Here is a 15974-nt window from a genome sequence, read left to right on the forward strand (position 1 = left end):
TCAGGAGCAAATATGTAACACTGTAGAAATTACGGTCCAACAAAGTATGGTTGGACAACAGCAAGCTAGTGCCCATAATTTAAAAAAGAAAAAAAGTCTTTAAAAAGCAATTACTGCTATAAAAGTGCAGACTTTCAGTGCAGAACAGATGTTGCTTTTTATAAAAGGCCAGACCTGTGCTGATGCACTGCCAGTGGCACTAGAGGTGAAAATAGGAAGTCTGATGCTGCAGACCTTAGACACAATGGAGGCTGACAGAAATATTAAAAATGACTCAAATGGTGATCTCTGAAGTGCAAGTAGAAGGCACCTGAAACTTAAATTCTTGTTTTTGTTGTTGTTCCACTCGTTTTTCTTCTAGCTGACAGGGAAGTGAAAATTACTCGGATCACTGCCTACTGGGGAAACAGGGATAATAACTGTGATCCATTTCCCTTTTCTTACAGCCAGAATATAGAAGAGACTAAGGAGAAGAAACAGACAAAGAGAAAAGACTGAGAAATGCTGAATGCAGAAAAAGAGCAAAAGAACAGAACTGAGAGAACAGTGAACAGAGGGCTCAAAGAAAAGAAGAGAGAACACAAAAGAAAAGGAAAGAATAGGATAGAAAAGATGGGAGGGAAAGTGAGAGAAAATGTAAACACTAAAGGAAAATAAAAAAGGGACAGAATGTAATGTAGCACTGAAAAATGGCAGCAAAGGTTAAAGTTAGCCTTAGTATCTACTTCAAAGCTATGTCTACACTATGGAGTTTTTTTCCAGGATACCAAAGATATCCCAGAAAAACTCCGCCGCATCCAGGAAACGCGTCTGCTCTTCTGACATTTTTTGCAGACGAGCAGACGCACTCTTTCGGAAGCCCTGTACACCTCGTTTCACGAGGAAGAAGGGCTCTTCCAAAAGAGGAGGCTTTTCCGTAATTTGGCCCAGTATAGACGGGCCAAATTTCAGAAAAGCCTCTTCTGAAAAAACAATCAGAAAGAGGTAAGCAAATTGTGGAGCGCAATTTACGTACCTTATTCTGAAAAAAAAAAGTGTAGTGTAGACATAGCAAGAGAGAGACCGAAGGGGAGGGAAAAACAATGACATGTGGAGAATACCAGAGAAGTATTTTGAAATTGACATCGTTGTTGCATTTTTCTCAGGGCAAAAGACCAATTCTGGAGATCTAAATTCAATCTCTCTCCAGATATTACATAGGGGAAATTCCCAGTGAAGCTAGTCAGTTTTTCCTGAGTAAGAACCTCCAGATCTGGCCCAGAATATTTCTGTACAGTTTGCATTAGAAGTCATATCTACTCTTTAAAATCCAATATAAATATCTGAAGGTAACATTTTCAAATCACTAAGGGCTCTTCAATTCTAGTTCTCTTATAAAGAGGTGTTGCCACTCAAAAGCTTTCATTTTGTATGCATTGTTTGATTTTATTTATTTATTTATTTAGGAAGCAGGAAGGTTCTAATTTCCTGAAACATGTTAAAGAAACAGAAGAAGAAACCAAAACAAAAACCACAGAAGAACTGCATTTAATACCCAGATTTTGGAAACCAGGGCACATACGACAGGAAGCCACAAAATGGTTGTCCCATTTCACCTGTTTTATTTATGCTCCCAATCAACACTAGCACTTCCTATCGTTCAACGTTTGTACAGCAGAGTCTGATCAATCAGCGCAAAGGATACTAAAAATATGGAAAGTTGTGAGCAGTATTAGGCTGGGATAAAGTAAAAGCAAACTCACTATCATGTTAGGCGTACTAATTAAATACAATACCTAACCAGAGATCCTCTCCCACTGACTTCAGTGGGCTCATTCAGACTCATTTTTCTCATTACTTGCACTGAAACACACTGCATTAGCTCTTCCCACTAATCTTATGTGGTAAAGTTGACTATTACATTATTACCATTCTCAAGCTAAAAGCATGCTTGATTACCAAGTCTTTAGACAGGGAATACCTCGGAGGCTGTTTACTGAAACAACTGATCAGCCTTCCACCATGGCTGATCTGCAACTTTCAGCATTGCTCTAAAGCTGTCTCCACTCCAGCCCAGAGTATGCACGTTAGAGCCAGAAGTGTCCAGATGTGTGTGTGGGTGCATGCTTTCCTTATTTGACATCTTTCCAAAGATAGTGACCAGGATAGAACAACTTATAAGACTTATCCAGGCAGGCACCTGGGTTCTTTCTAGTTTTCATTTTCCACAGGCACTGTGCTGTTAATCCGGGGGGCTAGGGTGGGGGGAAGGCCAGGGGATAAGCAGTGGGGAAAGCAACCAGAATCAGAGGCAAAGTACTGAAAAATCCAAATCCAACAAGTTTGTTTTTTCTCAGCGTGACTGATGTCATCTGAAGTTTCTGGCTACAAAAGACTATTTTACTGTCAAGGAACTGGGAGACTTACTAAAAGTGCAATATAGAGGTTACTTACAGTGAATTCCCCGGTGACTGCATCAAACCCCACATGAATCGTATGTTCAAAATCTGATGGAAGAGAGATCTCAGGACGTTCTTTCTCTTTCTTCTTATTGGCTAGAGGCAAAAATGTTAACATGCCCTTATTTTTGAAGTTTTTTCATTCGCAGGTTTTAACAATCAGATTTAGTCAAAGTAACCATTTTAAACTGGCAATCAATAAATTCAAAGGGAATCTTATCCACAACATAGACCCAGGTTAATGAAGTGCCAGCCTAATGTATTCCTTTTTCCAAGGTGGTCCATAAGGTTATGTTTGATTTTCTTCACGTGACCAATCCAAATTATAGCTACCAAGAGTCATGCAGGGAATCCACTTCAACAAATGCAAAGCCTTCTGAGGCATGTATAAAAAGGCATCAAGTAGGCAAATTATTTCCACCATCATTTCTCTTTACAATCAAACCTTCATATTCAGTTGTTAATACTTAATTTATTTTTTCAAAACCTTGAAGTCTGTCCTAACAGATTTTGGTGCTTCTTGTGGAAGGAGTTTGACTTGGGGGAAGGGAATCGATAAAAGTTGCACATACATTTCCTCTCCATTCTCTTCGAGCACTTTTTGCAAAATCCATTCCCAGCACTTATCTCCACTGAAGGACTGAATGCAGCACCACTTCCAAAACCAGTTTTCCTGGGTAGTCAACTGACAGAAAACAAAATTTTGCCCCGACTGGTGGCCAAATCAAGGTACTTCAGGAGCACTTTTGTGTCTGGCAGATTGTTTGAAATACTATGCCTGACAGCCCTCTATAGAGGTACCTCCGCTACTGTGTGTTATGGTGAAATCACTGTGTTCATGCAACATCTGGGGAAGCCTATTCAAATACAGGCAGAGCCCTAGTTAAAATATCAGATATAAGCTTATAAGCTTATGAATATACTTTACCGTAGAACATATTTACATGGACTCTCAAATACATCTCTAAAGGCTACATATAATTTATACGCTATGTTCAAACACTAATATAATTCATTTTGCTGGCAGTACAAATGGAAATATTTGGTTCCTTTGGAGAACCATCATACTTTCCAAACAGAAACCATGCAGCAGATAGTATAGGATATAACTATTTGCAAGTTCTTCTTTTATCCAGGTGCAGTGCTGTTGAAGGGAGCAACTGAATCCCTATGGAATAGTTTTGCCTCTTCACTTGAAATAGCACGTACTAAAAGGGGGGCTGGAAGGTATTCAAATTTCTATCGACAAAGTGTTTAATTTACTAACGACAGTTCAAGAAAGATGTTAATAAAATGTTTTATGTAGAATGCACATTGCATTATCTCTGGTTCTTTATATTGAACATTTCTGCAGTACACCTTTGAAGCCAGCTATTCCTCCCTGCCCATCAATTTAATACACATATTTAGGGAACTGTTTCCAAATTCTGATCATGTTCTTAGACAGACTGGATCTGCAAGTCAGATATGACTTCACACTAATTGTCACAAGGTCTGCAGAGATATATGGGGTCACGATTCGAGTCTTCGGGTGCCACTGTAATACAAATTAATAGATAATATGGAAACTGTGAGCTAATGATCTAAGATAAGGCACTACTGGATAGTGGAGGCAAAGAACACCTCCTCAAAAGTTGTGGGAGTCATGTTGTGGACCTGCATGTTCGGTCGGCCAGACGCACGCCAGTTTAATAAGACAGCAAGAAGTGATTGTGTATTCCTTTCATTTGTCCTTCAAACTCCCTGAGTGCATTATTAAGGATAACCAAATTGTACAGGAAAAAATGGTTCTATGGCAGCAATTTTGTTGAGAGACTTATCTCCACATGCAAGTTTCATGTTTTATTGACACAGAGCAATGGAGAGCTGAGTGATTTGATTCTTTGTTCTATAAATATTAATATTTTGCACATTTATTTGTATCTGAGCCAAATCAGACTTCTACCTTAAACACTTAGGGTATGTCTACACTACCACCCTAGTTCAAACTAGGGTGGTTAATGTAGTCAATCGAAGTTGCAAATGAAGCCCGGGATTTAAATATCCCGGGCTTTATTTGCATCTTGCCGGGCACCGCCATTTTTAAATCCCCAGTAGTTCGGACTCCATGCCCGCAGCTACACGTGGCACGGAGTAGGTAGTTCGAATTAGGCTTTCCACGAGGAGTAACGGTAGTTCGAATTAGAAAGCCTAATTTGAACTACCTACTCCGTGCCGTGTGTAGCTGCGGGCACGGAGTCTGAACTACCGGGGATTTTAAAATGGCGGTGCCCGGCAAGATGCAAATGAAGCCCGGGATATTTAAATCTCGGGCTTCATTTGCAACTTCAACTGACTACATTAACCACCCTAGTTCGAACTAGGGTGGTAGTGTAGACATACCCTAAGCTAGTGGCTTTTCCTTTAGTCTTTCCTGATGAATGACAGCATTGGGTCCAACTGATGGCATTAATACACTCCGTCATCTAGGATACGTCTAGACTACATCCCTCTTTCGACAGATGGATGTAAATCAGATACTTTGAAATTGCAAATGAAGCCAGGATTTGAATTTCCCGCACTTCATTTGCAGATCATGGCACTCTTTTGAAAAAGCGCTATTTTGAAAGTGAAACCGCAATCAAGATGGTTTACAGGATCTTACGAAAAAGGCTTCTATTTTCGAAAGAACCGCATCTAGATTGCAGTTTCAAATAGCCGCCTGTTATTTTGAAATAGCAATTTCAAATAAGCCGCCTGTTATTTTGAAATTATTTTGAAATAACGGAATTCCTGTGTAGAAGCTCGCATTGTTATTCCAAAATAATGCCAGTTATTCCAAAATAAGCATGCTGTGTGGACACATCCGAAGTTAAATTAGGTGCTATGAAATATGCTCTATCAAAAAATAGAACTCATTATCCTTTACAGGATGCTCATTCCTGGTGACAAGCATTATAGATTACATGGCATACCTTTGACAGGATTCAAAACACTGATAAAATGTAAATTAAATAGGGAATTAGATGTCTATATATAGCCTCACTATCTAAACATTTTGACACTTTTCTATGCCCTGCAATCCAAATCACACACATTCTATGTGAAGTGGTGAAATATAATGTGATGGACTAATTCCTCTGAGATGGATGACTGGATTGGTACTTCCATATTGGTAATTCTTGCTCCCTTATGTTATAAATATCTCTGATAAAATGGCCGATATAAACACAGCTCTCCAAGTTTGGGAAGTGTGAAATCACTTATCACATCTGCAACAGTTAGTACAGATCAAAAGATGACAAGGAACTACACCGTGTTCTGTCTGGTGTCTCCCAACCACACTATTATGATGTCAAAAAAAGCATCTCTTCAGCAGTAAAATGTGACTCAGCTAAGTAGTGACTTTTTATTTTCTCTTATGAGAGAAAAGCAGCTTGCCCTCTGTTTACCTGCTCATTTCATTGTTGAATTCCCTTCAATCCTTATTTCATTCTATTCTTTTCTCTGTGTCCTTTTCTTTTTATAACCTCATTCTAACCTTTACTTCTTCTATTTTACCTCAATATTCCTGTTCTTTTCTTTCTTCTCCCTTTCTCCACTATCCCATCAGGTTTGTTCTTCTCCCGATTCCTTATTTCTTTTATGTATCTTAGGCAAGGCCTAGATTTAGTTCTCAACTGCACTAGTCAATCTTCACTGACGAGTAATCCTGTGGCACCTTAGGGTGCATCTACCCTACATCCTTTGCTCAAAATAAGCAATGAAATTTGAACTATGCAAAGTGTGTAGCTCAGGGATATTCAACACGCGGCATGTGGCCTGTTTGTTTGCGGCCCGCAGTGCGGTTTGGGTTTATGCGGGGCTCAACACGTAGCACAGGGAGGGGATCCTTTGAACATGGCCTCCACTGATAACATGCTCCACAACGGAGAGGCGTCTCCCAGGCGGAGTGAGCACTGAAAGATGTAAACAGACGGGCTGGATGGAACCGATGGGTACAGGGTGTCGGTGTTTCTAGCTACCAGGGAGGAGGTGCCGGGAGCGCTGGGGCATTGTGAGAAGTGCTTTGTATTCATGCCCTTCAGTGTCAAAGAAGCTATTTGCATATATATGCAACCACACTTAAATTGAGGCCCTCAGCATGTGCTGTATCATTGTGGCCCCCGGTGCTTCCAAAGTGGAGTAGCCCTGGCGTAGCTTTCTTTGAGTGTATTTCAAAATAGCTTTTTTCATAATTTGGCACTATCTACACAGCGCCAAATTTTGAAATAAATCGCTATTCCAAAATGTCCCTAATCCTCATAGAACAAGGTTTGCAGGGACACTGGAATAGCAATCCCGTTATTTCAAAAGATATTTCAAAATTATGGGCGCACTGTTCAAATGCGGAATAGTTATTTGGGAGTACCCCGAAATAGCACTGCAGTGTAGATGTACCCTCAGAGACAAACAACAATATATTGTATCATGAGCTCTCATGGGTAAAACCCACTTCATCAGATGAGCAGGTGAAGTGGGTTTTACCCATGAAAGCTCGTGATACATTATATTTTGTTAGTCTCAGGACTTTTCCTGATTAATTAGTGTTAATATTGTTATTGATGCTACAGATTTACACTGATATAACTGAAAAGAAAATCAAGTGGATAAGTTCCCTATAATTTGCTCACTGGGACACCACTTCCTACTATGTGGTAGCAATTTGTTTTTCCAGAGCAGCAATCCAGGTGATTCAGTAACAAGGGAAAAGGTGGCTCTATCTATAGGACTGCCCCTCCCAATCCCTCCACCACACAACACAGCCAGATTCCTTCAAGGGCTCTCTCTGTTCGCTGTTTTCTTGAAGGTGCAGAGCCCAGCTGGGAGGAGAAACCCCTATCGCTTAAGAGAAAAGGAGGTGATTAGGGCACCAGCCTGGGACATACAAGACCTGGTTTCAATTCCCTGCTCTGACACAAGACTTTTTGTATGACCTTAGTCAAGTTACTTATTCTTTCTGTGCCTCAGTTCCTCATGTGTAAAATGCGTGCACTGCCTCTCAGGCTGTTGGGAGCACAGAGGTGCAAGTTTCTCAGAGCCTAGGACCACACAGCTGTGACTCAGCCTCTATGACCATAATTCATGCACCACCACACATCCACTTCCAGTGGCTCAACCCTGCCCCAAAGCACATACCCCATTGAAACCTTAAATCATCTCCCACTTATATCTGAATTCTCCAACACTGCCAAATAACCTCATCCCAGTAACTCACCCCAACACATTCATAACATAAACTCCCCCTAACACAAACATCCCCACTGTGTCTGTGCCACACACACAGTTACTATCACACACATAGCCGTACACACTTTCCCGCTTCTGTGCCTGACATATTCAATCTGTGTGTCAAAGTCTGTCTCCCATACACACAGTGTCTCTCTTACACACACACACACACTCTTTCTTTAGCCTTCTGCTCAACCCCTTCCACCTGAGGCCCCGCTCTTTCTGAGGCTATGTCTAGACCGCAGAGTTATATCAGAAAAAGATATGCGCAATTTGCGTCTCTTTTTATGCTTTTTTTTTTTTGGAAGCAGCTTTTCTGAAATTTGTCTCGGCTACACGGGGCCAAATTTTGGAAAAACCTCCTTTCAGAACATCCCTTATTCCTCATACAATGATTCCTCGTACTCCTTGGACACAGAAGAGTTTGTCCAGAATATCAGAGGTATCCCGGAAAAGCTCTGCAGTGTAGACGGACCCTAAGGGGCCTGCGGTCAGCCCATGACCATTTACCAACATTCATGGAGTACCCCTCCCCCCTGCGGCAGAGGCTCATGCACTAAGCTCCAGAGGTCCCAGGTTTGATTCCTCCTGTCGGTGTTACGAAAGCATATTAATCTTCCGTTCTCTTTGCATGGTGCAGAGCCTATCAGAAAAATCTATTGTGGCATCAGCATGGAACTGGGAGGACCTGTACTGCTCTCAGAGTAATGTGACATGTCACAAAAATACCTTCTGACACAAGGGCAGATATACGTTATTTCCTGTCTTAGTTCAGATGTCAGACTGATTTCTACCTTTACAGCTGTAAATGCATGACATGTCAAATGATGCAATACAGCCAGATGGCTTAACTGTAACTGCATTTAAAATAATAACCATATTTACCTTCCTTAACTCTGCAAATGCATTTACTGCAAGATACAATAACACAACATATATTCCTAGTTCATGCATTTGTAGTCCTCTTACTAAAGGTGCCTCTGCTTATTTTCTGGGAAGATCCTGTGTGCTGCAATCCAGCCTCACAGACTACAATTCCCATGAGTCCTTGGGAAAAACAGGAAGGAAGTGACTTGTGTGTGGAAGATCTGAGTCTCTCCATGTGTGTGGAGGAAGTCTCAGCAGTCTGTGGACTCATCCCTCTGTTTTTGGAGCAGAAAGGGAGCTAGGCTGCTGTGGAGGAATTTGATCCAGTTTGGGAGCTGTTATGTCCAAGGGTATGAGGAATCAAATTTGTCTTTTTTGTATGTGTTCACTTTTTTTGATTGTATCCTTTGGTATATATCGTCATGACAATTTTCTTCCACAATTTGATCTGAGGAAGTGGGTCTGGCCCACGAAAGCTCATCACCTAATAAACCATCTTGTTAGTCTTTAAAGTGCTGCATAGTCCTGTTTTTTGTTTCAGCTAGACCAGACTAACACAGCTACATCTCTATTACTATTGTGTCTAGAAGCTACTCTGCATCCAGCACACAGAAGGAGACTGAATAACTGGGCATCTTTGGGGAAATGCAGCCTGGGGCAGACCTCAGAGATACAGACTAACTCTGGGTTCAAAGAGAGGCAGAGAGGCCAACCCAGCAAACCAGAGCTGCTGCATAGCTTGGACCCACATACACCCTACCTTCAGAGAATCTCCATTACAGCTGCAGTTCTTAAAGCGCGTCCACGCAAGCAAGAGTCTGGGACTCTGAATCCAGGGGTGTGCACACTGGGGTAGGATAAATATTGGCAGCTAGATAAGTTCCTTTTACTTCTGTGTACTTTGTTAATTGATGTATTCACTGGTAATTTGTTAAAGCCAAGTTTATTCCTGGAGGCTCCCAAGGCACACCAGTGTGTACAGGGCCAGCCAGGTGGAGGCACCACCCTTGTACATTCTTTTTGAGCAAGGGACTGTAGCAAGGGGGTGGATAGGTTTTCCCTAACCAAACAACATCACCACTGGGTTACTCAGGATCTCCTTTTATGTCAAGACCATCAGGCACCCCGGCACACCTGTGAGTGTGACCTGCTCCCAAGTAACCCAGGGAGGAAAAAGGGGGTTACACATTTAAAAAAAATCCAGGATACACTTCTACCTTAATTGGGCACGTATTTACAAAAAAAATTGCAACCCCCTTTCCTCATCTCTACAACTGCAAATAAAAGCAACAACCTTCTCTCTATTCCTTAAATGCAATTAAAACAAATCAAAATGCACACCTCCCTTAATTCTGCACATAAAATCTGAAACTTATCGTCTGGGTTTCAATTTACAAATACAAGACAAAACCCAGTCTCAACTGCAACTGCATTTAAAAAATGTAAGACTATATATGTGTGTTTTATTTTTCTGGTCAGCTACACAAAGATAATTAATTAAGAATCATCTCTTCCTCTTTAAAAAATGGCATTAGAATTATAGTAACATAAATCTTCGTGTGTGTGAGTGTGTGTGTGTGAGAGTGAGAGGGGGGAGGGAGGTTAGTTACCCTGACCCCACAGATGAAACTAAAAGAAAGCACAGGCAGAAACAACAAACCACAGAAAGAGAAAAGTAGCTCCTTTGCACTGCTGATACTTTACTTTTATCCCCTCCTCCTGGGAAGATGGAGCGCAGCCTGGCCTTCTTGTTCTTCTCTTCTGGGGCCATTGGGAGTGGTTTGGAGCTGTGGTTCAGTGCTGAAGAATCACGATTGTTGCTGTTCATTCTCAATGGAGGGGCAGGAGGTTTCTCTTCAATATCCAGACTATCGGACATCTTCAGCAGCCCTCACTGCTTCCTGTAAAAAGCAGCATGGAAAGCTAGAGATCACAAAAAGACACTGATCTGCAGATGAGATGAGTTGTTACAGCCCCCAGGCTAGGGAACTGAAGCTCTTTGGCTTAAGCTATAGCTGCTTGTGCTTTAACTCTGGAAGCTCCCACCTTGTTGGCCAAAGATGTCAGCCTTCACACTTGCAAGGTCACACCTTATAAACCCTGAGGCCCTATAAACTTAAATGTTATGTTCAAGGTTTGGCCCTGGGAAAGTTATTTATGTGTTTGCAGGATTGGGGCTAAAGTCTCTAAGGCCAGGTCTGCTCTAAAGGGGAAAGTCGACTTAAGATATGCAACTCCAGCTATGTTAATTATGTAGCTGGAGTTCACATATAATAAATCGTGGTTTTGTACCATCCACACAGCGGGAAGTTGATGGGAGCAAGATCAACAATGGCAGCATTGGTCTTCCACATAGTATAGACATGGCTTAAGAGTAACTGTATTAACACTCATACAGTTAAAATTCTGTCAAGATTTTCTCGATACAACTTTTTTTATGGGTTAATAACATTCCTATTGGCTTTAATGAGAGCTACATGCATCTGAACTCAAAAGGATTGGTCCCAAAATAGAGACGGTCACCCCAGGCCAAATTTGTTATAAAAAACTTGGAAAAAAAATAAAATGTTTGTTTGTTTTTAAAAGTACTACACACCAATTGATTGTTTCTGAATTTTTTGTCTTTATATCTGTCTTTATTTTAACTGAATTAAGCAGGCATGAACTCTCAGATGGCTAAGCTCTGAGATTCAAATCCTTTTCCCCACAGACAGGTACAATACAGAAATGGGCAGTGCAAAATCAGCTAATGTGCCTCATGCTTGCACTAGAGATGTGCTAATAGACTTTACAATGAGTCAAAATTTAAATCCAGTTTCTACAAATGAGCTACTGAACTGAGACCTCTCTCTCCAACGCATTTCATTCAGGCTAAGATCACTATTGACCTGAGATTCATAGGGCCTAAATGAGAAAAGTTCTTTGGGCATGTCTAAACTAGGAAATTATTTCAAAATAACTTATTTTGAAATAATAACTCCCGAAATAATAATTTTGAAATTGCGTGTTCACACTATGGGGAAGCCTTGAAATTCGTTTGAGGCTGGCTCCGTTAATGTGGACGTACTACCTCGACTTAGAGCCCCAGGAAGCACTGGAGAGTAATTACTTTGAATGACTCTGGGGAGTACTTATTTTGAAATAGCAGCAGGGAAGCATCCACACTACAGCTATTTCAAAATAACTACCGGTATTTAGAAATAGGCGTTATTCCTCATGAAAAGCAGGAATTATTATTTTGAAATAACCAGCCACTTATTTTGAAATAACGGGTTTGGAAGTCTGGACACTACCCTAATAACTCCCCTGATTTCGAAATAATTCCCTAGTGTAGACCAGGGCTTTGTCTCATCAGCAGCACCCTGAGCCATCCAGCCCCATTTAAATGTTTTAACAATTTTTTCAGGCACTTTTGGTGGAGTTTGGAGGGGGAAAATTGATTGCTTTTTTAAAAATAAATTAATGACAGTTGTAAATTAAAAAAGCTAGTAGAAAGACTTTGAACATGTGGACATAGTGTATGCATACAGCTTCCACATGGATCTGACAGACCATAGCAGCACTAGGTAGATCATATTAATGATCCATGAACTAAAGTGTTTTCTAAGGATTTAATGTGGGCCTCAGAAGTGATTACAGTTGTTCTAGCCAGTGACCCTATGAGGCCTTGACACCTCATAGGGTCACAGAGTTCAGGCTGAAGTCTGGGCCCAAATCTCTACACTACAATTAAATACTCCCCCCACCCCTTAGCTTGAGCCCCGCAAGTCCAGGCCAATCACAAGTTTTTAATTGCAGACACATTCTTAATGTATTATAAACTGCTCAATGAGCATCCTGCCACAGTATTTTGTTCTGTGATAAAAAGGTTTATGTCTCCTTCCTCACATGGCTTTAGACAATTCTTAAAAATTATGAACTAGAGGCAACCATAATCTCAAAGATGTTATTTATCATTAACCCAGATATAAATACATTCCAGTATGCTCAAAATAGCCTTCACCCTCTGAGATCACTACATTAAGGAGATAACAAAACCATGGAGGCGGGTTTTTTTATTTGTTATTGAAAGAAATAAGTTTATTTTGTGAAGTCTTTTGCACTGTATGAATTTGCAGCTCTTCCATAGAATGGAACAATTGTATCTGTTACTGTATCTGTTTGTAAACGATGCCAGTTTTATGAAAGAGGCCTTCCCCTGGGAATTCTTTCCACAAAGAATACTATTAATGGTTTCTGGCCCAATGCGCCAGTGATGTAATTGTTTCCAAGATCTTGAAAGAAATAGTATATTTTGTCCAGAGCTGCTTCAGGCTCAGTTTCAAAAGCCAAACACAGCAGAATTTATTCACTTCTAAACCTAATAAGGGTGATAGTCTAAAAGGTCTAAAGGTTGATATTACCTTTCTAAAGGTGTCTAAAGGAAAAAAATAAAGCAAGCCACGAAGTAGTGTGCACAGAAACAATTTCAATTTATAATTCTTCTGCTCACGCCACATCTCCTGTCCTTTCATTTAAATTTCAAACATCATAATATAGCTCTGGATTGAGACAAAAGAAAATTAACAGTCTGAAAGGGTGGATCTGGCCTTTGTGGTTCCTTACAATAGGGCCCACAATCCTACTACTCTTTGCCCCAGGAAGCAGTGAAGTGACAGGAAAGAAGCAGAAGAGGTGGGTCCACCAAGCCTTCTTAGAGAGGCCTCATGGAAGCAGCCAACCATAGCCCACCAGACTCAGATAAAAGGAGAAACCTGGCTTAGCAAGTTCAGTTCTTGGGTGCAATAGGAAGGGTGTTGACAGGTGCTCTTCTCTGACCTGCAGCTAGAGAAAACCTGAGGATGTTGGCTCTTAGATAGGCTGGAGATAAAAGAGGCCCAGCAAAACAGCAACAATAAATTGGAGTAAGTTACTCCAATATATGTGGCTACTGTAGACAGAGTCCTTAGGCTGAAATCTAGAACAGTGGACAGATTCCCCTACTAGCCACAGGTAAAGTGGTGTAAATCCCCAAAAGGGGACAGGACTTATTTGGGAGCCTAAGGGCCAAATTGAAGGGACACAGAGCTGGGGATGAGGACCCTAGAATGCAGAAAGAGAGTCCAATAAATAAGCAGGCTAATATCCTGAAAGGGTTTCATTTAGACATTGAGAATGGGCTAGAAAGAAAAGACACTGAAAACTCACCAAAGTCAGTATGCAGCCTTCAGGAGGCACTGGGGCAAGAAAAGGACTGTGGTACTGCACCCACCCAGTTGGAGGCACTCAAGAGATGAGTGCTTCCTTGCACTGTCATGCGCGGCTTCAGACTTCACGATAGGACTGCATAGTGTGTCCGTACTTTAAAAAATTCCTCCTGGCTATTGAAAGTGCTTACACACCATTCCTAATCAGACACCGTTAACATTACCAATGATCTTCCCTTTGTCCAGAGACACTAACGAGACTGGAAGATCAAAAACTGGCTACCATTTTCTTACGTTTGCAAAGGCCGTGATTCTTTGGATATGGAGTTTACCTTTGAAAACAATGCTTTAATTACTCTCATCAATAATGCTGACAATAAACCAGTGGAAACGTATAGCACAACACTCATGGGAAACACTCTCATTACAAAATGGTATTTACATCTGACTGATTCTTAACAGGGCCCAATGACTTCCATGACATAATGAGACTAAATTCCTTCTTAAGTACCCTAAATTCTTCAGTAATATTTATTTATTCCCTCTGTCACTCCTATTCCCTTCCATACTATTCAATACACACACCTCTGATCACAGATGAAAATATTCATTGTTATGTTTCCTTGTTGTTTACTTTGTCATCTCTCGTTAGCATGACTCCCTGGGCCTCAGCAGCAATAAAATTGTCCTGTGACCCAGTTCAGAGCCTCGTTCAATCCTAAGGAAGGTGCAGAGGGTGTAGTCAACTTTAGCAGCTCGCCTTCTTAAAAATCCAGGCCTGGCTGATTTGCTGTTCTCCTCCCCTTCTGGTTACAAGACAGACACCATTTCTGGAATCCTGACCCCATGCTGTTTGGTTTCATGTAATGAAGCATGCTACATAACTCTCCCTTGTGGGAGAATCTGGAGTACAAGAGGCACCTGAAAGCAGGACCCAGCAGCCCAGAGAGACACACACACACAGGGCATGTCTAAACTACATTTTTTGTTATCATCTTCCGATCTCACTTTTGAAAGAGGATCTTTTGAAAGTGAAAGTAGTTTGGACGTGTGTTTTTTTTTCGGGAAAAAAACCTTTTTTTGAAAAAAAACCCACGTAAACCTCCTTTTTTATGGAAGGGCAGGTTTTTTTCGAAAAAGGTTTTTTTTTTCTGAAACCCCCCCCCCCCACGTCCAGACTACTTTCACTTTCGAAAGATCCTCTTTCAAAAGTGAGATCAGAAGAAGATATGCACATTCCCACAGAATTTGTATATCCTTTTTCGAAAAGGCTACATAGTCTAGACATAGCCACAATATCTAGTGCCCACTACAGCAAAACTGCAAATTCCAGGACAGAAAAACTGAATTCTCCCGCTTCTTGAAATAACAGCATATTCTACGGCCTAAAGATTGCGGAGTGAGTGAAGTGAATGGCAATTCAGACTTCTGGAAACTATTGTTTCAGGTTATTTGCAGACTCAGGAAGACAACAATGTTGTTTTCACTAGTCATATTTCATGACTCTTTGCAGCCACCAAGGCTAAAAACTCCCAAAGAAAAGACTGTAGAGCACAAATTTGCAATAGGAGATAAATTCCCTGGTAAATTACGTAGGCACAGAACTGTGAAACACACAAGCCCCGATTATAAGCCCCTCTACAGTGTGACTATGAACAGGCTAATACTGTTGAGCAACCCTACAGCAATGTACCAGCACACACCAGGCAGCAAGAGTAGTATTAGCTCATCATCAATTAGCACCTTTTTAAGAGGCTAGCTTGCACAGAATAGGCTTTTCCCTTCTCAACCCTCTAGAATCTAGTTATTGCAGTCTGACCCACAACTCTTTAATAACAGACTGAAAAACTGATGTGCACATGCAATGAGTAAAAGAGATTTCAATTTCATGTTCAAGGGGATTGTTTAAAAACAAGTGTGAGGATTTTGGTTTTTTTACTGTCTCCCTTAAAAACTCTGACTTTAGGGAAACGTTCCAACCACGGTCTGTTTTGCTTGGGAAAAAAAGGCCCCGTGCTTCAACTACATTTCCTAGGCTTTCTCTATAGTGTTGTAAAATCATAACTTTCCTGCCTCAGTGCCCCTCTCATCACTGTGCCACACGACTTGTGTAGTAAGCAAAGGACAAAGACATTTGCCCACCAATGACTTCTCATTCTCCATCAGTTGCCTAAGTGCTGTAGACCAGTAGGAAGGTGAGCATTAGAGTTAGGCATAAATCTATGACCCTGCA

The 15974-nt window shown here is 41.0% G+C and overlaps 1 protein-coding gene across 7 annotated transcripts in view; it reads right to left on the bottom strand.

The window, feature by feature from the left end:
- PAK3 (p21 (RAC1) activated kinase 3) overlaps window positions 1-15974 on the bottom strand; it is a 200792-nt gene that overhangs the window by 41601 nt on the left and 143217 nt on the right. For all 7 annotated transcript variants that reach the window (XM_014580110.3, XM_014580109.3, XM_014580107.3 and 4 more), the window contains 2 exons: window positions 10260-10456; window positions 2434-2534 (listed from right to left, as the gene is read on the bottom strand). In XM_014580110.3, the coding sequence (XP_014435596.2) occupies window positions 2434-2534; window positions 10260-10434 (276 nt within the window). In that variant the 5' untranslated portion in view covers window positions 10435-10456. The remainder of the gene's footprint in view (window positions 1-2433; window positions 2535-10259; window positions 10457-15974) is intronic.

The sequence above is a fragment of the Pelodiscus sinensis genome, chromosome 13 (genome assembly GCF_049634645.1).
Source record: "Pelodiscus sinensis isolate JC-2024 chromosome 13, ASM4963464v1, whole genome shotgun sequence".
NCBI classification, from domain to species: Eukaryota; Metazoa; Chordata; order Testudines; family Trionychidae; genus Pelodiscus; species Pelodiscus sinensis.